Raw genomic sequence first — 25,823 nt, forward strand, 5'->3', positions numbered from 1 at the left:
ATTGGACTGGAACCATTTGAACAAAGTTGAAAGACGGGTACCTATGGATAATTCAATAAAAAATTTATTATAAAATTAATTATAATCTGTTAAGGGGTAAAGGAGGAAAAGTCTTTTGAAGATAAAGCTATCTGACCCTCAAACAGGACACTACAGTACCCTCAAAACTCCCCATGAGCAAAATGTGTGATCAGGTGAGAAAACTAGAGTGTTAACAAGGCAAATGTTGATAAAAACCACGGACAAAAGGTGATCCTAAAAACTCCCCATGTGCACTATTTGTGATCAGGTGAGCCAACAATGGATCTATGCAAAGTGAAGACAATAGTGTTGAAGAACAATTATTTCAAATCATACTACAAGCCATGCGAATTTTTTTTTATTCAGTTTATTTTTGTATAAACATTTGTTTTTCTTATAAATAGTCACATTTTTAACATGACATTTTCTACCTTGGATACAAAATGAAAATACAACATGTTGATGCAATTTTAAAAGAAATCAGAAAGATGAGTGAATCACTCAAACAAAACACTTAACAAACGGTATGTAATGTCAAGGACCTATGTGAATATTTTAGTAAGTAGATAAAGCCAGAAATCATCAATTTCATCAAAAGTGATTAGTCATTCTTTTTATAAAACAAAGCAAGTGAGAATGTAAAAGTATGACAATCAAAAATGATATCATACATTTTAAAGTAACCATAAAATGTGACAAGTGTACTGGCTATAAATAAGAAATCATGCATCAAACCTGCTTCTTTTTTTTAACAAATAATTTATTGGAAGTAAAAACATGACTTTAAGCCAATAGATAAAACACAACTGCCTAAAAAAGCAGTAACAATATAGGTGTCCATCAGCAAATTGAAGCGTCGACTATTTAATGCCTTGTTATGTGCCATGTAACCTGTAACCTAGAAAACCTGTTGAGTGAATGTAAACTATAATATACAATAATTTAAATCACTAACAGGACAGCCTACACATGTATATTATTTGATTGTTTGACTGTACAGACCAAAACACGATTAGTTTATGAAAAAAGAAACCAGACAATAATGTTTTTATATTTTTTCAGATTATAGTGTTACAAATATAATGAATATAAGTGAAATAATACACCCCAAATACGGATTTTGTGCTAGGAAATTTAATTCCTAGAAAATGAAATAAAAACACGCATCACAAAAAACTTGCGAGATTTGTTTCTTCTTTTTCTTTTAAAAATGTTGAACTTGGTTTGACCCTGCATATTATACAGCCATGTACCTTGCTTTGATGGTTGGAAAAAAAGGGACTACAAATCTACAAACATAAGGGTCATGACGGCTCTGAAGCACATCACTATTATTCACCACTTACTTATTTAACCCTTTACAACTTAGATACATATTTAACCGCTAGCCACTTTTTACGCATTTGTAGTTCTTTAGGAAGTTAAATTTAATAGAAGACCTTTCTTACTAGATTCAAGTTTAAAAGGTTTCATTTCCATTCCTTAGATACTGAAGAGCAGCAAACAGCATAAATCCTGAACAGCCTGCAAGTTGCAGTTTGTTCTGTTTTTATGCTGTTTGCACATAGCCATTTTCACTTTGCTTCTGAGTGGGAAAGGGTTAAAGTGCAATTGTTGAAAACTTGATTTGGTCATGTGATTTCTAACCACCCTTGACCAAGATCCAAACATGGACTTGATATTGTCAAGATAAACACTCTGATCAAGTTTCATCAAGATTGAGTTATGTGCTTTCAATAGAATTGAACTTGCAACTTCAGTCTATAGGTTCTAAAGACCCAGTTCCCAACTTGGCCTAGATATTGATAAGGAATCTGACCAAGTTTCAGCATGATTTAGTGATAATTGTAGAGAGGTTACAATTTTTGAAGGTTTGACCTGAAACCTACAATTCGACCTTGTGACTTAGTTTTTGGATGCAGATTCGAACTTGGCCTAAAAAAAAATTCTGACCAAATTTCATCAAGATTCTGACGTTAATGTGGCACCTAAAATGGTTATTTACAAGTTTGTCTAAGATTTGACCTGGCTACCTATTTTTGGATACCAGTGACCCAGATTTGAACTTTGTCTTAAGATACAAAATCTGACCCAGTTTCATCAAGATTGAATAAAAGTCAGGCCTCTATTGACCTAATGAGCTTAAAGTTGACGGCACACACTGCGCAATAGAGGATGCACACCTGCTACTAGGGTGCTCATAATAGCGCATCTTGAGCACTTTCGGGTCAGATGAGCTAAAATAATAAAATATTAACATGCATATATAAATGATAATTCTTCAATTCTAAAACAGTAGCTTGGTTAAACTTTGGGACATTGTTTCTGACAAAATTATGCCAAAAATGTTGTTGCTTTTAACATAAGCATGCAGTAAGAATAACAAATCAAACTTAATACATGATTTAAAATGCCAAAGAAAAAACGTATATAAAAGATAAAGCATGCTGGTATTATATACCAGTATTATACTAAACAAATAAAATGTTATAGTTAAAGAATCAAATATGAAACAAACTTTTATTAACATTTCACCGCCCGAGTTACAGTGAAAGATAATGATATATTTATGATATATACATTGATAATTACACATAAATAACAACAAATACAACAACAATTCGACCATCCTATGTACACATCACATTATGTACAAGAGCATAATTACCATGCAAACATAATTAAAATTTAAAAAACAAAACAACATTAAAATATATCAAGACTGGATGTACATCAATTTTTAACATTTATATAACACCGCTGCGATAAGCAAAGGGTAAAGACATCTTCGAGTTTGCAAATCTTTGAAATATGCTTTACAATGACTTATCTTTGCAGCACTTAACCCTTTGCATGCTGGGAAATTTGTCGTCTGCTAAAATGTCGTCTGCTGAATTTCTAAAATTAGCATTTTCTTCGATTTTTTTTCAAAGAATATTATCGGAATAGCAAACAGTTTGGATCCTGATGAGACGCCACGTTCTGTGGCGTCTCATCTGGATCCAAACTGTTTGCAAAGGCCTTCAAAATTCGGTTCCCGCACTGAAAGGGTTAAACAAAGGTACTATTACATAATGTGTTGTATTTCTATCAGTTGAATTTAACATATAAATGAGTCAACATTGTGTGATAATTGCATCATTTACAAATAATATCAATTGACCTAATGGGAACAAAGAAAGCCATTGACTCATACTTCAGCACACATTTAATGTGAATCTTTTTTTCAACCGCTCATTTAAATGATTGTGGCATATTTAAAACTCAATAGTATGCTGTTATCGAGAAAAGTGACTCTCATGACAAATGTATGTCGTAGAAGTGAATATTTCCACGTGTAACAAAAATCAGAGTTTCCTAATAACTTTAAGTGAATGAATAGTCAGCTGAAGATGTAAACAATGTCAATATCAGTCCATACATCTGACCATTAACTTCTCATATCAAGATATGTGATATTTTTGCAATATATAGATACTATTCAACATCTATGCAGTTTTAAACAGAACAACTTGAAGATAACAGTGAACTATCAAGAAATGTTTAGGTAATTAGCAGGTGCAGGTCACAACAAAACCAATTTATGAATTCTACAATGTTGATTTAAAGGCAGTTCAGTTATTGATCAATGCTACACTATACCAACAATATAGCATTTTCAAATCTTGACATTAAGTATATTTTGCTGACTACAAGATAAGCAAATTTTCTGTTTTTTCATAATTCGCAATTGCCACATACTAGTAGCTAAAAAAACACAACAGTATTCTCTATGATCTTTTAATATGATATGAAAATATCTGAGATTAAAAAGTAAATGTGCTAATTCTAAATTCTACAGTTTTTAACTATAAAATTTGCCATTCCACGACAGATAACAACATATATAATAACTTCTGCCTGTATGTTTGATGTACAGAAAACTCTCAATCACAGATTTCTGCCTTTCAGTTTGAAATTGGAATGTTCAGACGTCATGCATTGACAGAGTTGCCTTCTTTTGTTGAGTATCTACCAAGGGACATAACCACATTGCTGGATGACCTAAAAAGAACCAAAAGAACATTTACAACATGCAAGTATAAATTTTAATTGATCAACATGTTTGGAAAATATTCTTACATACCATTTAAAAAAAAATGTATTACAGAATAGACATAAAAGTTTATAAAGTTCAATATTAGTATTAAAGCAGCTTCTTAGAATACGACATTCAGCAACTTAAAAATTTAACACTGAAATGAAATTTACATGCACTTTGTTGATGTATGCATAATATGCTACAATGTGCATCATCTTGTTAAAGGTAATTTTAACGAGTGGTCACTCTTGTTTTACCTTGAATGCCACAAATAAGAATAATTATGTTATTATTATGTTATAATTATGTTGAATAACAAAATGTTTACTCCTGATGAAGGTCTAAATTGACCGAAACGTTGAGTGAATAGATTTTTTTTAAATCAAAGAAGTTGTTTCTCTGTTTTATATAATTATTTATTGAATAATTATGTTACAAATTCATAAATTATCATATATACCATAATTACTCTTAGTTTGCGTGCCTTCTTAAGTTTTCAGACACCCTCTGTTTTAGCAAAAATAATTATTTTTTGCCACTCTTAATTTTCAGACATACAGGTTTTTGTCCATAATTAATGTCTCTAAAAAAATTTACAGTATATTTTACAGCACTAGTCTACTGAGTTTGGTCCTGTTTTCGCTTAATTATCTTGTGACACTTCTAGCATAGATTTTTAAACCTGATTAAGGTCATAAAACCTGGCAAATCGACCATTACATTCGTGTAATTTGGGTAAATAACCGTGAATATAGGTAGACAACAATGGATTCCCCCAAAAGCATTTGAAACAGATTTGTCCTATTAAGGGAGCAGAATGTTTTATGTTTTTACTGTTTTGTTCTATATCATTTCTGGCAAGAGCTGTAAAGTTGTATTATTTCAAAGCAGAAAAAGAAGAGTAGCTCACAATCAAATTATTTCACATCGATTTATTGTTCTATATCATTTCTGGCAAGAGCTGTAAAGTTGTATTATTTCAAAGCAGAAAAAGAAGAGTAGCTCACAATCAAATTATTTCACATCGATTTATTGCTTTTATTTCAATATAATTATACGGTAACTTTAGGACACATAAATTTGTGTCTTTAAATTTTCAGACAGCTGAAGTTTTGGAATATTTTTCTTATCTAAATTTTCAGACACTTATTTTTATTTTTTTGTTTTTAAGTTTCCAAAAACTTACGGTTTATAACAGCAAAAATTGTATTTAAAAAATGGCTTGAAATTGTCTTCACTCAAATTAATAGTGACATTTTGTTCACTCATGTTCTAATTGAAATATTGGCCTTCTTTTGTGTTTTTGGAGATTCAAGTTTCACTTTTTTCTAGCCTGTACTGGGCGAGTTGTTGTAAAACTTAACATTTCCTCCATCAAACTTACTGTTCCCAAACACCTCTTGCAGAAGTTGCAATTTTGATTTGTTGCGATGTAACCCTTCCTTCTTCACATACTCCACCCCTGTCTCATCGTTAAATATGGCTGACAACTGAAATGGAAACAATGGCTGTTTGTAAAACATGCATGCCCCCCATATGGGCTGTCAGTTGTAGTGGCAGCCATTGTGTGAATACGCTTTGTGTCACTGTGACCTTGACCTTTGACCTAGTGACCTGAAAAATCAATAGGGGTCATCTGCCAGTCATGATCAATGTACCTATGAAGTTTCATGATCCTAGGCCTAATTATTCTTGAGTTATCATCAGGAAACCATTTTACTGTTTCGAGTCACTGTGAACTTGACCTTTGACCTAGTGACCTGAAAATCAATAGGGGTCATCTGCCAGTCATTATCAATGTTCCTATGACCTTTCATGATCCTAGGCATAAGCATTCTTGAGTTATCTTCTGGAAACCATTTAACTGTTTCGAGTCACTGTGACCTTGACCGTTGACATAGTGACCTAAAAATCAATAGGGGTCATCTGCCAGTCATGATCAATGTACCTATGAAGTTTCATGATCCTAGGTGTAAGCATTCTTGAGTTATCATCCGAAAACCATTTTACTATTTCGAGTCACTGTGACCTTGACCTTAGACCTAGTGACCTAAAAATCAATAGGGGTCATCTGCCAGTCATGATCAATGAACCTATGAAGTTTCATGATCCTAGGCCTAAGCGTTCTTGAGTTATAATCCGGAAATCATCTGGTGGATGGATCGACAGACCGACCGACATGCACATAACAATATACCCCCTCTTCTTCGAAGGGGGGCATAATAAATAAAGTAATGTACTGAAACATCATGGCCTAGTATTACAAGTATACTTAGGTCAAAATTCTGACTCAACTTTATTTTTTTTTTATTTGATCATCATGCGCAATGTGGTGGCAACATACGTATTTTTGTTCCGAGTCTGATTCTACCCTGAGTTTGAGAAGGAATATGTGCATATTCTTATAGCCGAGATTTGAAATTGTTCATGAACAACATTCTCAGTACTGAGTTGAGTGAAAACTCACATTCAATCGTCTGAGTAGAGCTAACAGATTGACAATGCTCATGATACTGGGCCCGGTACAGTCACTGTGGCTTAGTAAATAAAGTGTATGCCTAGGGATCAATCCCCTTTCGAGGAGTGATAATCAGGATCTTTTCTTAAGACATCAAGTACTGGTTCTACCCAGATAACAGACTTGTGTCAATACCCCAGACTTCCTAGGTAAAAAAAAAATACACATTGACACAATAACACATTTCAGCTTCATATGCCCAGTAGCTAAACAGATGCAAACAGATATAGTCATTCTCACAATAGATAAACTAGCCAGCACACAATTAATTTCATACTTTAAACATGTAAATCATCAGCTCAGAAAAACAAATGTTGGCATGTTCTATCTATAATTGTTTGACAAAGTTTAAACAGGGGGGAGTACAGACTGGAGTACATTTAAACATTTAATTTCAAAATCCAGTTCTTTCCTTTTTTGTCACAATATAAAAGGTAAGTTATTAATATTGCTATATCAAGTGTGCACAAATGACAGACAAGAGGAACAGGTCTCTTATTAACATGCTTTGATTGGAAACTCAATAAAGTGCCTTAAAATTCACACAATTCCAGAGGTCACTGGGCTACTTATGAAGGTCAATTTTACCATATATCACTACTATGATAAATATCTTATGTTCATGTAAGATGAAAAGATTAAATTTCGTAAATAAATGTTCACATTTCCCTAATGAGTTCATTGATATATCCCCCACCTACGGACCAAAAGTATTTAATAACCAGATCAGCTCATTCACATTATAAGACACAAATCTATGATGTTTAGGACGGTTTTTGCTCACCTGATCACAGCCTATGGCTATCACAAACAGACCAAATAGAAGACTCTCTATAATCAGGCATATAGAGTGGACCCTGAAAGCATACATCAACATTTAAATCATGTTCATCTTACATGTGACTGATCTGAATAAGTATTAACCTTTCCAAATCAAATAGCACATAAAAGAAAGTCTGGACCCTTAGAAAATCAAATTAAACAAGACTATTGCCAAGCAATATATGTCCCCTACCGGCTCCACCATTGTCATAATTTAAAAAAAAAAATTAACAAGAATTTTTTACCTAGGAACAAAATGAAATGATGTGCATAATGTCCATATTGCCATCTATCCATGTTTCAAGTTTCATGAAAAAATATGACAAACTTTTAAAGTTATCGCAAGATCCAGAAAAGTGTGACAGACTGACGGACTGACAGACAGACTGACAGACACACAGAGCGCAAACAAAAATTCCCCTCCGGTGAAACCGGTAGGGGACAATAAAATCTTTCTCACTAGAGATAAGATTTCTACCCTTCATTTCCAACCCTAAGCTACTGATGAGCAGAGAACAGCATAAAACCTAACAGTCTCTGAATTACTCGCAGGCTGCTCTGGTTTATGCTGGATGCATACAGCCATTTCACTTTGCTTCTGAGCTGTAAAGGGTTAACCCTTTCAGTGCGGGAACCGAATTTTAAAGGCCTTGCAAACAGTTCGGATCCAGATGAGACGCCACAGAACGTGGCGTCTCATCTGGATCCAAACTGTTTGCTATTCTGATAGTATTCTTTGAAAAAAAATGAAGAAAATGCTTATTTTAGAAATTCAGCAGACGACATTTTAGCAGACGACAAATTTCCCAGCATGCAAAGGGTTAATAAAGTATGCTGTTATAATACTTTTAGTAAATTGATTATTACAATGTATGGCTTGTTGCCAATAAGTATACATTTCCCATTTTGTAAGGAGTATCTGAACACTCAGAAACATGATGCCTTTTTACATTTCTAAGTGGCTATACTAGTTTGAAATAGATCCAAGAAGCTGTAACATGACATTGTTTTGTTCTGTTTTGTTTCCCCTTTTGGTGGAATGGTGGTCGGATCCATAGGATGGGGAATTGATAACAAAAGTTCTTTGCTACGAATGCTCAATCAGATTATTATCAAAGTTGGTTTGTGAAAATTGCAATAATTATTGTCAAAATGTCTCCAATTCAGTCTTTTTTTGTTCATATGTAATCACCTTCGTATTTCAAATACTTAATTTTAGAAACATTTTAGAATAATCATAAGGAAAATATAATAACCTTTTGATGAGGATTTGGGGCTGAATTTCGCCCTCAAATTTGGCCATAATAAATTACCTATGACTAGAATTTTTAATTGTGTGCACTTCATAATTTCATTTTTATAGCCGCTGGCTATGTTGGCATATGGTAGAGTGTTTAATTTGCATCTCTAGCTGAGAAACATGTACTAATGTACAAACAAGCCAGCCAAAGATAATAGGTGGTTCACAAGAGCACCAGAGGAACTAAACACTGTTCTTATCAGCTTGTGTGATGTTTGTACTATAAATGTGAATTCTGACCTTTTTTCCTAGAACCATATTTAAAATTGTCTGAGACATCATAAGAACAAATGTTTTGATAAAGGTTCATGCTGAAAGGGTCAAAAACATATGACATCTCAAATGTTCTAAAGAGTACACAAGAGCCAACTAAGTGTTCACAAGGTTTCACTCAAGCCAAATGGTAAAACTGAAATGCCAACTTGACACAATTGTTTTTTAGACTGAAAACATTTTCAAACTCAGTCAAAATATCATAAGAACAAAGGTTCTGGGTAAGTTTCATGAAGATTGGACACGAAATGAGACTTCTAAAGTCTTTACAAGGATTCACGCTATCAATATAAGGAAAACTGCAATGCACCTGGCAGCCATCTTTTTCAACGGAGTGTAACAATTTTTTATCTTGAAACTTATCCAAGATATCATTACAATAAATGTTCTTAGCAATACAATAAATTTAAAAAAATACTTCTAACGAGTTAACACACTTAATCTTCAATTTGACCTAGTGACTTAGTTTTTGACCCAAAGTTACAAAGTTTTAAACTTGGCCGAAATATTATTAAGCCAAATGTTAAATGTTCTGATGAAAATTCATGATAAATTGGGCAAACAATGTGGCCTTTAGAGCATTCATAATTTAAATGCTGATGACACACGACAGACAGCTCCAACCACAAAAGCTCAGGTGAGCTAAAAATATGTACTTTCATGTTTCCACGCATAAGATAACAGACTCACAAATGCAAAAAGCTACATGCAACTAAAACATCAAGAAATACTCACAGCTTCAGACTTTTATGGTCCCCCTGGACACCAGGGTCCAAAATCCATGATACTATGACCATGGTTGTAGCATGTATGGCAGCCATACCTCATGGGACGAAGACAATTATCATGAATAATGGACAGATAGTTGAAACGCAAATAAATTCACATCTTAATTGGAAGGAGGATATAGAAAAATTCAAGTAAGGTGTATTTTTTTATACATTTTTGCAAATCTACAAAACAATTAACAAAATTGACATAAATTAAACATTATCTAATATAATTTAGAAAAATATGTGTTTTACATAGAATACTTCTTACAGTTTAGACCTGTTTTGCCAAGATCTAATCACATGCATTCTGGTTATGCTATTAAATGGCAACAATTTCACAGTTTCAATAGTTTGAAGTGAGACCAATAGCACTAAACAAATATGTGGGACACATTTTTTCAAGTGGCAAAATACAGTGGCAACATAAATTGTTTTGATCCAGCAGGAACCCTGCAATATTAGCCAAGAATACACCCCAATACTGTATGTTAAAAATTAATTTGCAAGTTACAACTTATCAATTATCCCATATTTTATTATTTATGTTTTTTATTAAACAATATTTTAGATTCAATGGGTCCTAAAATGCATCTTGGGTTATAACACAATTCATCTCCAATAAATATAATTCTACAAGAAAAATTTCAGACTAAAATTTTGCACAAATCTTTTATACACTGTGCACTTCAAAAAATAATGTCATTGCACGTTTGATAAATTGTACAAATCAATAATAATAATGTTTTGTTATAGTACAAAATTATTAACAAGAAAATAACAACACACTCACCAACATAAAACAGAAACTGCATGAAGTATTTTTGGTTGAATTCTCCAACACAGTTGTTAATCCTACAAGAAAACAAAGCAAAATAGTTTAAGTCATGTAAACATGCTATTAATATTCCATTAAATACTGCACACAAACTTAACTTAAAAAAAATATATGCAAAAGTGGCTTGAAAATCTACATTTCACAGAGCCAAAAAATATCATTAAATTGCTTGAGTAATGTGGAAAATATTTACTCAACGTTTAAACGTTTAAAATTTGGTTACATGTTTTTGGGACTGAGAATTTACTGACAGACAAATATCTTCAATGTGCCCCCTACGGAACTTTGTTTAAGGGCATAATTACAGTAACAATATTTTTTAATTACAAATATATGGACGGCACGAGGATCAATGCTTGAGCGTAAGTGACGTCCCAAAAAAATTAGCCAGTGCAATCTTATGGTATTTGTAATTCAACGGAAGTCTCTTCTCTACACAAGGCCAGTCGGAAATTGTTGACTCTGATTAGCCCTTTGCATGCTGGGAAATTTGTCGTCTGCTAAAATGTCGTCTGCTGAATTTCTAAAATTAGCATTTTCTTCGATTTTTTTCAAAGAATATTATCAGAATAGCAAACAGTTTGGATCCTGATAAGACGCCACGTTCTGTGGCATCTCATCTGGATCCAAACTGTTTGCAAAGTCCTTTAAAATTCTGTTCCCGCACTGAAAGGGTTAGCCTGTGTAGTCAACACATGCTTATCTGGGACGACACTTAACACACCTGCATCAAACCTTGTTTTTGCAGTGCAAAGCTGATAGCAAATTGAGACGTTATTTACCATGGACAGTGATGATCCAATCTGACGATACAACTAACAACATTTTTCAAGTAGAATATATTTTTGCACATTGTGATATTACAATATTTTTTCTGCTATTTGAAAAAAAAAAACTTTATAGGCATTGATTAAAATGACCTGATCCCAAAGCAATCAGACCCAGTCCAAAACTGAAATTGTTTTGTTTCCCCCCCCCCCCCCCCGAAAAAAATATAAAAAATTCATAAACATCTTACAAAGTATATAACTATAATTAATATGATTTTGTCCGGGTGTGTCAAGATTTGTTGATCCGAAAAATCCCAGTTCGGTCCATTCAGTCAATAAAAATTTCACAAATTATCCATTTCATTGATTTAGAAAATCCCAAGTTGACCTGACTTCTTCTTCCCTAATGGCTAGAAAAAGCCCAGTGTAATAGAGTGCAGGAGCACATGACTATGTAGGGTACACAATTGAACTTTAATCTATGCAAACACACCAGTAAGTGATGCTTTTTTTTCAGACAAGAGCACCGCCTTGCGGGTGCAGACCGCTCATCTATTTTCTTTTTAAAGGTGAAGGGGCTCTCATTTTCAATCACAAAGGAGGAAGGGGTGGAGTGAAGAGGGGTGCATTGTGTGGGGGTGTGGACATTTATTACATTATCTTCCAAAACTGCGAAAAAAAGGAAAAAAAAAATCGGGGGGTGGGGGTGGGGGGTGGGGGGGGAAGGGGGTGGGGATTCTTGGGTGCGATGGTTGGACGGTATTTCAAACATAAAATAATAAAAATAAATATTTGTGTTTTTAACCGTTTCAAAAAAAAATGGGGGGTGAGGTGGGGGGGGTATAGTGTGAGGGTGTGGTGGTAATTTGTGAGATGATCTTAAAAAAAAAAAAAAAAATTAGGGGGGGGGGGGGGATTCGGGTGGGGGGAGGGGGATGGGGTGGGGGATTCTTGGGTGCGATGGTTGGACGGTATTTCAAACATAAAATAATCAAAATAAATAGTTTTGTTTTTTAACCGTTTAAAAAAAAAATGGGGAGGGGGTGGGGGGGGGGGTATAGTGTGAGGAAAATTTAATAATTTGACCTTGAGAGTCAAGGTCATTCAAAGGTCAAGGTAAAATTCAACTTGCCAGGTACAGTAACCTCATGATAGCATGAAAGTATTTGAAGTTTGAAAGCAATAGCCTTGATACTTAAGAGGTAAAGTGGATCGAAACACAAAATTTAACCATATATTCAAAGTTACTAAGTCAAAAAAGGGCCATAATTCCGTAAAAATGACAACCAGAGTTATGCAACTTGTCCTTTTACTGTACCCTTATGATAGTTTGCGAGTGTTCCAAGTATGAAAGCAATATCTATGATACTTTAGGGGTAAAGTGGACCAAAACACAAAACTTAACCAAACTTTCAATTTTCTAAGTATAAAGGGCCCATAATTCCTTCCAAATGCCAGTCAGAGTTACATAACTTTGCCTGCACAGTCCCCTTACGGTAGTTAATAAGTGTTGCAAGTATGAAAGCAATAGCTTTGATACTGTAGGAATAAAGTGGACCAAAACACAAATCATAACCAAATTTTCAATTTTCTAAGTATAAAAAGGGCACATAATTCTGTCAAAATGCCAGTCAGAGTTACATTACTTTGCCTGCACAGTCCCCTTATGATAGTTAGTAAGTGTTGCAAGTATGAAAGCAATACCTAGCTTTGATACTTAAGGAATAAAATGGACCTAAACACAAAACTTAACCAAAATTTTCAATTTTCTAAGTATAAAAAGGGCACATAATTCTGTCAAAATGCACGCCAGAGTTATCTTACTTTGGCTGCCCAGTCCCCTCATGATAGTAAGTAAGTGTACCAAGTTTGAATGCAATAGCATTGATACTTTCTGAAAAAAGTGGACCTAAACGCAAAACTTAACCAAAATTTTCAATTTTCTAAGTATTAAAAGGGCACATAATTCAGTCAAAATGCATGCCAGAGTTATCTAACTTTGCCTGCCCAGTCCCCTCATGATAGTTAGTAAGTGTACCAAGTTTGGATGCAATAGCATTGATACTTTCTGAGAAAAGTGGACCTAAACGCAAAACTTAACCGGACGCCGACGCCGACGCCAAGGTGATGACAATAGCTCATAATTTTTTTTCAAAAAATAGATGAGCTAATAATATCAACTAGTGCATAAAAGACAGTTATTTATGCTGCTTAAGGCAATGTGAAATACACCAGAATTACTTTATTTAATAAGCCTGTGTTCTTGAACAAAAATTCTATGTGTATAGCCTTTATTTACACCGTTCAGCAGCACACAATGTAAAATTTTAGCACCATTTCAGGCGTATTAAAAAATTTATTCTTTAATCTTAAGATATCGACACAAACTGCAAAACAGGGAGATGTGTTTGTCAGAAACACAATGCCCCCTACTGCGCCGCATTGAAATAAAATTTCTATTTATCATTTGGCAGGTATAGAAATCATCTCCCTTTAAAGGTTATTACTTCCCTTAAATTTTGTCACAGTCAATTATGACCATGTCAGACATCACTGACAACCAAGGCCTGTGGTTTAAAAGAGATAATAGCCAGAGTTGATCTTGTATATGGACATAAGTCAACAGGTATGTAATGAACATCAAAGAAATAATAATTATATCATTTAAAATATTTTTTTGAAAAATCAATCATTCGGGTTATAAATAATCAAAATAATAAATCTGTACAGTAACTGTGAAAAGAACTTCAATGCTTGGTAAGGAAATATATAATATGAGATTTATAATTATATATAATTTCCCTTGAAAATAATTGTCTGTAACAAATCTCTATTTTTAGTAGCAAATAATTAAAAGCCACTACCGTGACTGTAGATTCCCCACTCAAAATGTGCAGCTCCATGAGATACACATGCATGCCAAATATATAAAGTGGCTATGTTCAATATTGAATAATTTTCTCCCTTTTTAAAGCTTATTCCCTTAAATCTGTATTTTTTACCGTAGACCGTAAAGGATGACCTTGACCTTTTACCACAATGTGTTTGTCAGAAACACAATGCCGCCTACTGCGCCGCTTTGATTTATTTAACAAAAATATATACGTGTGAAGGTCAGATAACTACATTTAAAGCGTATTACTTCCCTTGACTTTGTTTTTTCGACCCTAGACCTTGAAGGATGATGTTCACCTTGAAATTTTACCGCTCAAAATGTGCAGCTCCATGAGATACACATGCATGCTAAATATCAAGATGCTATCTTCAATACTAAAAAAATTATGGCCAACATTAAAGTTTTTTTTCAGACGGACAGACTGACAGTTCAACTGCTATATGCCACCCTACTGGGGGCATTAAAACTGTCTTTTGAGCACTAAATATTTTTGGTTGCAAAGGTGTTTCAAAAACTTACGATATTTGCAAAAATAAAAGTTCTTAACAGTGTGTTAACATTCTTTCCAGCCCGTTTGGACAGCCCTGAAAACCCGTTGATCCTGTACTCTGGTTTCTTACCATGGACAGTGGTGATCCATTCTACGTATACACCTGCGACAGATCCTACAATGGTGGGCACGGGGCGGCCTGTACGTCTCACATTTCATGCACACTGACCAGCCGTTAGACTGCAAGTTGGACAAGAATTAAATCAGCACAGTTGTAAAACCTTCAGAAAGGCACAGATATGAACACTTTACTGCTCAGATACAGAATTCGCAGTTGCTTTTAAAATCAAAAAAAGATACTAATGGTTACAAGTTCAATTTACAGAGCTTGATGGGGAGATAAACTCAATGTTGAAATTTATATTAAAGAAATATTTTTTCTGAAACATTCTATTGAGAATATAAGGCAGTCATTTGGTAACAATATATACTTTTTGGGATTGGGAATGGGGCCATATTGGTCACAAATTATACCAAAACAAAACTGGGTTTTTAACGGGCAGGGCCCTCAATCCGTCAAATTAACGGATGAAATTCGTCCGCATTCCCCCACCTGAAAAGTATACTTTTTTCCCCTTTTGGGGGAAAAATTCCCTCTAAAAAAAAATTAGAAATATGTGTCTCATGATTATTACATCTCAATTCTATTTTAATTTGATCTTGTCAAACATACTTTATTATGAAACAAGAGTGCCAAACTGTCACAAGATACGCCCGTTTTAAGACTTTGGACAACTTGATAACTTTACCATGACCCATATTTGAACTTGACCTACATATCATCTAGACACAACTTCTGACCAAAGTTGGTGAAGATCTGATGAAAACTACTTCAATTAGAGAGCAGACACCATGCTAAATGCTTGAAATGCACTACGGGACCTCGTGACCTAGTTTTTAACCTGGCAAGACCCATATTTGAACTTGACCTACATGTAGATATTGTCTAGACACAACTTCTGACCAAAGTTGGTGAAGATCGGATGAAAACTACTTCAATTAGAGAGCACTTGCTAAATGCTTGAAATGGTTTAAGTGACCCTGTGACCTAGTTTTTGACCTGGAATGACCCATATTCCAACTTGACCTAAATACTGTCTAGATACAACTTCTGACCAAGTTTGGTGAAGATTGGATGAAAACTACTTCAATTAGAGAGTGGACACCATGCTAAATGCTTGAAATGCACTAAGTGACCCTGTGACCTAGTTTTTGACCCAGCATGACCCATGTTCGAACTTGACCTAGATATTGTCTAGGTACAACTTCTGACCAAGTTTGGTGAAGATCGGATGAATACAATTTGAATTAGAGTCCGGACAAAGTGGCGCCGTTGAAAATGCACTAATTGACCCTATGACCTAGTTTTTGACCCGGCATGACCCATATTCGAACTTGGCCTATATATCAACTAGATGCAACTGCTGACCAAGTTTGGTGAAGATCGGATGAATACAATTTGAAATAGAGTCCGGACAAAGTGGCCCCTTTGAAAATGCACTTATTGACCCTATGACCTAGTTTTTGACCCGGCATGACCCATATTCGAACTTGGCCTAGATATCAACTAGATGCAACTGCTGACCAAGTTTGGTGAAGATCGGATGAATACAATTTGAATTAGAGTCCGGACAAAGTGATGCCTTCCGCCCGCCGCCCGCCGCCCGCCCGCCCGCCCGCCGCCAAGGGGTTTCACATAATACGTCCCGTATTTATACGGGCGTATAAAAAGCAATGAATATAGTGCAAACAAGTACTAATGTAATAATTAGAAAATAAATAAAAAATCCCCCAAAAAGGGACACTCCGCGAAAATTCCCCCTGCTATGGGTGGTGACCCGCTTCCCCTAAAATGGCTTGAGGGCCCTGTATAATTACCAATTCTTTCTTCTGCCCATTGTGCATGTCAGAGAAGTCTAGACTGGTGGTGGGTAGAGGCACAATCCCTGGATCAGACATAACTGCTCGGAGGTGTGAGGCAGCTATCAGGAATACAATTAGGTTGAACAGGAATACATTGAGGACTCCCCATAGGCTGGAAAACAGAACGTGCAAAAGATTCAAATTGAAATCATAAAACATAGAAAGATTGAGAAGCTGAAACTTTCTTCTGTTACAGTTATATATTCAAACAAGAGCTGTCTCCATAGGATGACATATGCCCCCGATAAATGCTTTGATAGAAATTATGAGCATTTTTCAAAACCTAAACATAGATTTCGAAACCTAAACGCAGACCCTAAGTTCAAGGTCAAGGGGGTTAAAATTTGTAAACATATTGAAAGGCCTTGCCAATTTACACATGCATACCATATATGAAGGTTAAATCTGAAGAGACATAGAAGTTATGAGCATTTTTCAAAACCTAAACAGAAAGTGTGACGGACAGACGGATGGACAGACGGACAGTGCGATCACTATATGCCCTCCAAAGAACAATGTGTATAATGGAGCGAGATTACCTTGTTCTACTTATTCAAGATTTTCAAAAGAAACATAAACATTGGTAAGCTTTTCAAAATTTGACAATGCTTAACAATATAATAATTTCGGAGTGTCTGCTGTTTGCAATTTTTATTGCTGTTATGTTATGGCTTATTAAGTAAACAAGTCAGTGTTTTTTTTACCATTTGGATAATGATTCCAGGAACATACGGTTTAAACAATATTCCATTGTTTTTATAAAATTTGAAAAATTGTGTTGTGTTTCTCAGCTTTAAAAACACTACAGAAGTTAGAATAAAAGTGTTTTTCACATTATCTTTACTGAGGTTCGTATCATTGAGCTGGAAAGAGAGATAAGCTGAAAGTTTCCTTTCATAAAAATGTTTGTTTTTTAAATGTTCAATTGGCATTGTCAGTAACCCTGGGTTATATCGGACACCTCCAGGAAAAAGAGAGCGTAATCTCAATGACTCACTATTGAACCCCGATAGCATTTTTCGAAGCATTTACTACCTGGGGATTATCGGACAGTTTAAGTTTTCTTTTTTTTACAATACATGTAATGTTTGTAACAGTTTTATTATGTTTTTCAGAAGATAAATATATCCGTTCAAATATTTCGTTTTCTCACAACTGTATTCACACATTTCACAGCGTACCGTAACTTGTAAAATGACCGTTTTAAATGTTCCCAATTCTTGGATTTTCACCAAGGTGAAGAGGAGATGTCTCTCCAAACCATACATGCCATAATTTTTGAGACCAATTCCGGGACATGGAGTTAAATTGTCCGGGACTTTTGCCGATTTTCCGGGACATGTATAAAATGTAGCGATATTTAAAGACATATGCATTTTTGGTACGTTTTTTTTGTTTCGCATCGTTAATAGCAAAAGTTCGAAAGCCTATCCGAAATACACTTGATCTATTAACGTCAAATTAAACATTTCTACTTCCGTTACTAGATACAAGCCACGTGTTTTCAGTGTAAGCGTTCTAAACATAGATGGTGACGTCACTGCGTTATTGTTATTAAGACCGGTGTGTGTAACGCGTAGTTGTTGATACGCCTTTATTCCTTTATAACATTTATATAATAAAAAAATACAACAATACAGTACCGTTAGATCGTCAACTCAAATCAATTCACAATAGTTTTTTTTAACGTTATGTTTACTGGGGGTTTAGAACAAGACAATAACCGTGTGAGGATGACGTTTTTATATGCTTTCTTTTTTACTCAACTTCTTTGTCGGTTAAACGTGCGAACATAAACTGCTTTTAATTTTTTACTCAGCGATATTGGACTTAAGATGTGTGAACAACTATCCTTTGCCCTTACGCAGTGGGAAATAATGACATAGTAGATTAAAGTCAATTTACAACCACATTAAACAATGCCGCCTTTTCGGTTTGACCGCGAACGTGAGACAATCGATATAATAACAGGACCCCTGTTAATTGATCGATTTTGACACGTAGCGTAGTCTGCCTATTCGGGTAGGCATTGTCATGGAGACGCTGCAGATATACACAGATTCGAGGTGCAGTTAAGCTTAAGATAAGGTACATGTATTTATGGATTTTGTAAATTCCGGGACATTTGACAGATTTCCGGGACAGCGGGACAAGTTCTTCATTTCCGGGACTGTCCCGGACAATCCGGGACGTATGGCATGCATGCTCCAAACAAACTCGCATCTTCAAATCAAAATCGCCGATTTATTCTATCACCCAATCGGATAATTGGTTACATAATACCATGAAAACGTATTTATAGAATGTAAACAAAGCTCAAACGGTTGAATGGGAGGTCGTTTTGTAACCCAGGGTTACTCAAGCAGTCATTTGGGGAGGAATGGGACGGAATTTCCAACCTATTTTACCAAAATTTATATACTGATGTCAGAATTGCTACAAAAAGCTTCGGTCTCAAAAGGGAATGGCTTGCATATCAAAACACATTTTTTAATTTAATCAAATGTGAGCTCATTATGTCAAAGAAAGATCTATGATCACAAAAGGTACAGGGTTCTGCTAGTGCTAAAATGGTTCATGGTTAAAAATTGATAATGTGTGACATTTTCTAATAAATTAATAACATGCAAGAAATTGCAATTCCAGAGAGGCTATATGGTGGTGTAGGAGCAGGGGGAAATAACATGCTGTTTCGTTCAAGATCTTTCCCTAAACATACGCTGATTTGTATATTTCGTAATTTCCTTTATCCGAACAATTACGTCCGAATTTACATGCATATCAACAACAATACATTTTTGGCCACATGAGAATATTTATTTAAATTGCTTACGTATCAGACATGGACGGAATTACCAAGTGACGGACAACAACATAATCGGCATAAAATACTGCCGCATAAGTGATGAGAATGCAACAAATTCCACACGGATCTCCCCGGAAAACAACCATTTTTGACAGGTATCTCGCCAACCAATCGATTCAACGGAATCACACCGGCAAACTCACACCAATTTATATACATTAAAATTTTATTTATTTTGACATTTTACTAATGTTAACATGTTTCAAATAGATACAATTGATAAAAAATCTTTACTTAAATATTTTTGAAATTAATTCAATTATGTTTTGCTTGAGTGTCCCATCGATTTCGGTAATTACGGGGACTTCGGTATTTCTACACACCCTGGCCACAGGAATATGGAAATCGATGGGAAAATTAATCAAGCTAAACATAATTGAATTAATTTCAAAAATATTTAATATGTATCCACTGGTCCGAATTTTTCGGGAGCACGGGGACACAAGGTTACGCGTGTCCCCTTCCCCTCCCCAGCTGACAAAAAACCTTATGTTCTGTAAATGCATTACGTTTTTAATTAAAATTAAAAAATCGTTTGTTTCATACAAATATGAAGTTCCTCTGTTATTATCTTAATTGGTAATCCCAATCAAACGGTGTGTGTTAAAAATACCATAGGTAAAAATGACATAGGTAAAAATGCCATACGTAAAAATGTCATAGGTAAAACTATCATAGGTAAAAATGTCAGAGGTAAAAATGTCATACGTAAAAATGTCGGAGGTAAAAATGTCAGAGGTAAAAATGCCAGAGGTAAACATGTTATATAGTAAAATGGAGATTTTAGCAATATTTTACGAGATTGAGTATTGGATGAATCGCCCTCAAAACCCTGCTTGTTTGTCACATTTCTTTCTTAAACAATTAAACTCCAATACTTTTTAAAAGAAATTTAACAAGTATTCTTAAATGACTGATTCACTAAAGACACACAAAATCCCAACCAATAATCAGGATGCATAAAGTACAAAACAACGCAATTACAGTATATTTCTTAATTAGTGAGACAATTATGATAAATGTAAAATGTTCATTTAGAAAAATGTCAGTAGTAACATAAGCAAACAAATGTAATTCCTACAATATTCAATATCCTTAAAAAAATTGCTGAAAACTCTATTTGCTATATGACATCTGGCATTTTTACCTCTGGCATTTTTATTTATTACTCCAATTTTTTACTATACTTCTGGCATTTTACCTCTGGCATGTTTACCTCTGTCAATTTTACCTATGGCATTTTTACCTACATTCAAAACAAACGTATGCAGGTACCGCGTAAGAGAGAGATATGCGGGAAAGGGCACAAGTGTCCCAGTCAGGGACGTAGCTGCTATAAGGCACAGCTGACCCGGGCCTACACTTTTTGAAAACAATGCTTCAACTTCGAAAGACGCATTAAAATGTTGACCCTGAGGGTGTGAGGTGTTACAAATCTGCATTTCATTTTGACATAATCCTCAGAAAATGGATTCTGGTCGTGTTCAAATGACATATCTTCCAATTATCAACTCTACGTATTTCTATGTGCATAGATTCTGGCTCGCTTCTTTTCACGTGACTTTCTGTTACAAGTTTACATAGATCTACATGTAGATCTACTTGTCTCCCTTTTAACACTACAGTTAGTTGTAATCGATTATCGTTATATTTTTAAGAAACTTTCCGAATGATGTTTATGACCGCGGAAATTTAAAATGGAGTACTTTCCCCCGTATCCCGATCGATTGACTAAATCCGGGTAGGTTCGGTCTCTTGATGCCGAACAAAAACAAAATTTAGTTCTCTGACATTGAGATAAAATAGTAAAATATCACAGGAAAACAGGCCAAGGTCGAATATTTTCTTATCTTACTATTTGTCTAGATATGCTTTAAATCTCACCACAGGCATTATAGGATTTAAAAATTTTCCTGGAGATGACCCCCGAATCCCCTATTTTATGATCATACCCGGGCCTACAGCTCAACAAATGCTAGCTATACGCACACTGCCAGTCGATATCAAAACGCATACGCGATCATGTTTGGTGCACGTTATCTGATTTCCCGCGTACGCAATAATAGGCCCCTGGTGATTATTATCGCCAAGATAAAACACGGCGAATGGGGGCATAGGACCTACTCGAAATGTTCACATGTGTCACGGAGCGTATATTGACGTGTCTCATCTAAAGTCAGTGCATGTGTCAACAGGAGTTATTTGAAAAGTTCACATGTGTCACACATTACATTGTTAAAATAAGTAATCATTAAAACTGTAATTGGTAATTGGTTATGTAGACGACTTCTTTTGTTTCTTTTAATTTTAAGAACTTCCCCTAATGCTTCCGGATATATATTTAAATAAAAACTCGTAATCTACTGGCCTGCGGTTACCGTGCACGAACTGGTTTTCTAGAATTTACTTCTGTTAACGATGACGAAGAAGACATAAATTCACATATTTCATACATTAATACCGTCTCATTCACTCACTGCCTACTCGTTCGTTCGCTCGTTCGTTCGTTCGCTCACTCGTTCATTCATTTATACTTTTTCATTTTTAATAAGGATCGTTAATTAATTTATTTATTATATCCAGAGACGTAGACTGTTATCTACGTCTCTGTTATTTCACTAGCATTGGTCAAGAAATTAAACATAGGCCTAATTGGAAATAAGATCAACTTGTCTAACATTATTGTTATATCTACTCATAAATTCAACATTATTAACCATTCGAGGAATATTAACTTGCTAATGGCGATTAATAGACTTAAAAGCTCATTAACACTCAAAGTTAGCGAATATTTCAAACAATATTTCGAAAAATAAAGTTAACACATAAAAAATCAATGTTAGTAATTAGTAAAATTATATTTGATATTGTGCATGATTATCCTTAAAAACGCTGATTTATCAACATTCTCTATATGCGCTTATATGAATAGAACGGTGTGCGGTAAAAATGCCAGAGGTAAAAATGCCATAGGTAAAAATGCCAGAGGTAAAAATGCCAGCGGTAAAAATGCCAGAGGTAAAGTGGTAAAAATGCCATAGGTAAAAATGCCATAGGTAAAAATGCCAGCCGTTATATAGTAAAACAGATTTTTGAGCAATATTTTTTTAGGATATTGAGTATTGTACGGAAACATTTTTTTTAATTGAACATGTTGTTAATGGTTGGGAATTTGTGTTTCTTTGATGAATCGGTCATTAAAGAAAACTTGTTAAATTCATTGTAAAAGGATATTGAGTATTGTACGGAAACATTTTTTTAATTAAACATGTTGTTTGAGAATAATGTGTCAGTAATACATGTATTCTAAAGATTCACATGCTTTTTTTAAGAAATGGAAGATTCAAATGTGTCTTATTTATATTGTATCTGTGTCTTAAATGTGTCTTATTTATATGTGACTACGTGCTTATTTTTTGAAGAAATGAAAGATTCATATGTGTCATATTTGTATTTTATCCATGTCTTATCTTATTCATCAAAGAAACAAAAAATCCCAACCAATAAACAGAATGAATAAAGCACAAAACAACAAAATTACAGTCTAAATGTATTAGTTAGACATTTGAACAAGTTCAAATAAAAAATTGTTTCCGTACAATACTCATTATCCTTAAAAAACATTGCTAAAAAATCTGTTTTACTATATAACGTCTGGCATTTTTACCTATGGCATTTTTACCTATGGCATTTTTACCACTTTACATCTGGCATTTTTACCTATGACATTTTTACCTCTGGCATTTTTACCTATGGCATTTTTACCTCTGGCATTTTTACCTACATTCGAATAGAACTACCTCTTTTTGCCAACCAGTCGGCGGAGTCTAAACTTTGCAGGTGCGCGTGACGTCACTCGTCAACTGGTCTATAGCTATTGCATTCTATACATAAATGGTGACGTCACTACGTTATTGTCACCTCTATACTTAGACGCATCACGCACCTCCATTTGGAGGCATTTATGACTACGACACAAAGAAGTCCGCGGATGAATGAAGAATTTGCTTTATAAGTAAACTTTCATGTTATGATTTAAAAGTCAAGTATAATTTTGTTCAGTCTTACGGTCTTATGTTAGTATCATTTCAAATTTTCGTAAGTTTTCAACAATTTCGCTCTTTATTCATTTTTTTTAAACTGTACTTTCACTTTCGGTTGTACAACAACATGTATCCTTTATTGACGAAAGTTTGCAATGAAATAGCGTTTTCAAAACCGCTTAAAAAGTTTCAGAAGGTGTATCTGATGCATGTTATGAATAGACACAATGTCATAGCTATATTGCCGACTAGTATAAGAACAACTTGGTATTTCAAGTGGCTCCATTTGCATTGCAAGAAAAGTTCAAATTGACTTGTTCAGTTTGTTAAATTTTGACACCCTAATTATATATTTTTTTATAAATGCCTGATCGTTTTTTTTCTTTAAATAATTGAGATCAATGAAAATTTTAGTAAAAGCACAGCATTGCTGTTCTATGATGGTCATTTTTTAGTGGAATAGTATGTTACAATAAAACAATTATAACTATTGTATTAATGAATTTAGATTAGGTGTCATCTTTAAATGGGGTAGTAATTCATTATATGAGATTAGCACATTATATAGTTGAAAAATAAATAACACTTTAATGACTTACCATAGTAAAATAAAGTAGCATAGAATATGTTGCAGGTCATAAAATGTAAAACTGAAATTGAAGAAGCTTTACAAATATTTTACACTGACAACACTGTTGGTTTTCAAAAAAAAAAATCTTCCTATCTACCTGCCCTAGTTTTTTTGGGGCAAATTTAAATATTATTAATATCATTGAGTTAATTTTTTAAAATATCAATATGTTTTGATTACATTAGCTTATTTTATTATTAATAATAAATACTTTGCAAGGAAAGTCCAATTCTGTTTTAATTAGTCTTAATTAGGTACTAGTAAAATTGAAAATATCAGTGACATCAAAAACTTGGCTTATATGCGAATGAATGCATATTTTCTTTGACAGTTACATAGTACCCTATTTAATTGGATTAAAAACAACAAATAACTATAGTTCCACAACCCAGCCTAAGTTGACTCAAACTGAATTAATTGATCCTATTTAATTATATTAAAAATAACATGTGTAAGATTTTGAAAATATCCCATGTATTCCTCTAGTATTCCTCTAGTACACCAACATGCACGTCTTACTAATGATTTACATGCACTCCTTAAACAGTTTAACAAAAATAATGAATGATTAATCCAAAGAAAACAACAAACAAGCTGCTTCATATTAAAAGTTAATTACATAAGATTACATAAGCAAAAAAAAAATCATTTTGATAATAAATCAAGATTATACTTCAACCAAACCATTATAAATTTATTGTGGGGTGGGGGGGGGGGTAATGTAAGCACTAAAACTAAAATGGGGGAAATGTCTGGGGAGGGAACATCTTAGGGCGAGCGTCCGGAATTCCTGCTAAGGGCGACAGTGTTGTTAATGTGTCTTTAGAAGAAATAACTGAAGGAAAGTACTCATTGGTGTGTGCCCATCCAGAAGCATTTCTGAGCATATCAATTGGAACAGCAATATTGAGTGCATTTGAAAGAGATATAACTGTTTCATGCATTGCTTTTGATGAAGCCCACAAGTCATGGTCCTTTAATGGTAGCTTTCCTATTAGGGAATTTTATACTTATTTTTTACTCTACAATCTAGCTCTTTTGTCATAAAATGAGAAGTTTTATTATCCAACAGGTTTTGTGTTTGAACCTCACAAATTTTATAATACCAAAGTCCCATCATATAATCATCATCACAATCAGCAGCAGCATTATCATATTCATCATCATCATCTTTAGCAGCAGCATCATTGTGTTCTATTATCAGAATTCAATACAAATACAAACACAACCATTACAACTCTTACTACTACTACTACTAATTAATTAATTATCTACTACTACAACAAGAACAACAACTACGACTGCTACTACTGATCTTACTTCTACTACTACTAGTCTACTAGTCAACTACTACTACTACTACTACTACTACTACTTCTACTACTACTACTACTACTACTACTACCACCACCACCACTACAACCACCACCACTACTACTACTACTACTACTACTTGGTACACCAGAACTTGTTGTCCATGGAGACGATAATGAGAACTCCCAGAGTATTGATCGAACCCAC

At 34.3% G+C, this 25,823-nt stretch overlaps 1 protein-coding gene across 1 annotated transcript; it reads right to left on the minus strand.

Annotated features, from left to right (window-relative positions):
- Positions 1–370: 370 nt before the first annotated feature.
- Positions 371–19,755, minus strand: LOC127859397 (palmitoyltransferase ZDHHC3-like). The gene is made up of 8 exons (XM_052396768.1): positions 19,596–19,755; positions 16,718–16,874; positions 14,910–15,019; positions 10,579–10,640; positions 9,751–9,838; positions 7,405–7,477; positions 5,487–5,592; positions 371–4,065 (listed from the first exon to the last, which is right to left on the minus strand). The coding sequence occupies exons 1-8, from the start codon at positions 19,712–19,714 to the stop codon at positions 3,989–3,991; spliced, it is 792 nt and encodes a 263-aa protein (XP_052252728.1). The 5' UTR covers positions 19,715–19,755; the 3' UTR covers positions 371–3,988.
- Between the last annotated feature and the right edge of the window lie 6,068 nt (positions 19,756–25,823).

This window comes from Dreissena polymorpha, chromosome 15 (assembly GCF_020536995.1).
Source record: "Dreissena polymorpha isolate Duluth1 chromosome 15, UMN_Dpol_1.0, whole genome shotgun sequence".
Lineage (NCBI taxonomy): Eukaryota > Metazoa > Mollusca > Bivalvia > Myida > Dreissenidae > Dreissena > Dreissena polymorpha.

Bases quoted from the DNA above. Each gene is read 5' to 3' on its own strand.
- LOC127859397 (XM_052396768.1), bottom strand. From the start codon at position 19,714: ATGGTTGTTTTCCGGGGAGATCCGTGTGGAATTTGTTGCATTCTCATC. The intron at 7,478-9,750 runs GTGAGTATTTCT...GTATGCTTTCAG, and splicing joins GACCATAAAAGTCTGAAGCT to GGTCCACTCTATATGCCTGA. The intron at 4,066-5,486 runs GTAAGTTTGATG...GGTTCTTTTTAG, and splicing joins GCAAGAGGTGTTTGGGAACA to GTCATCCAGCAATGTGGTTA.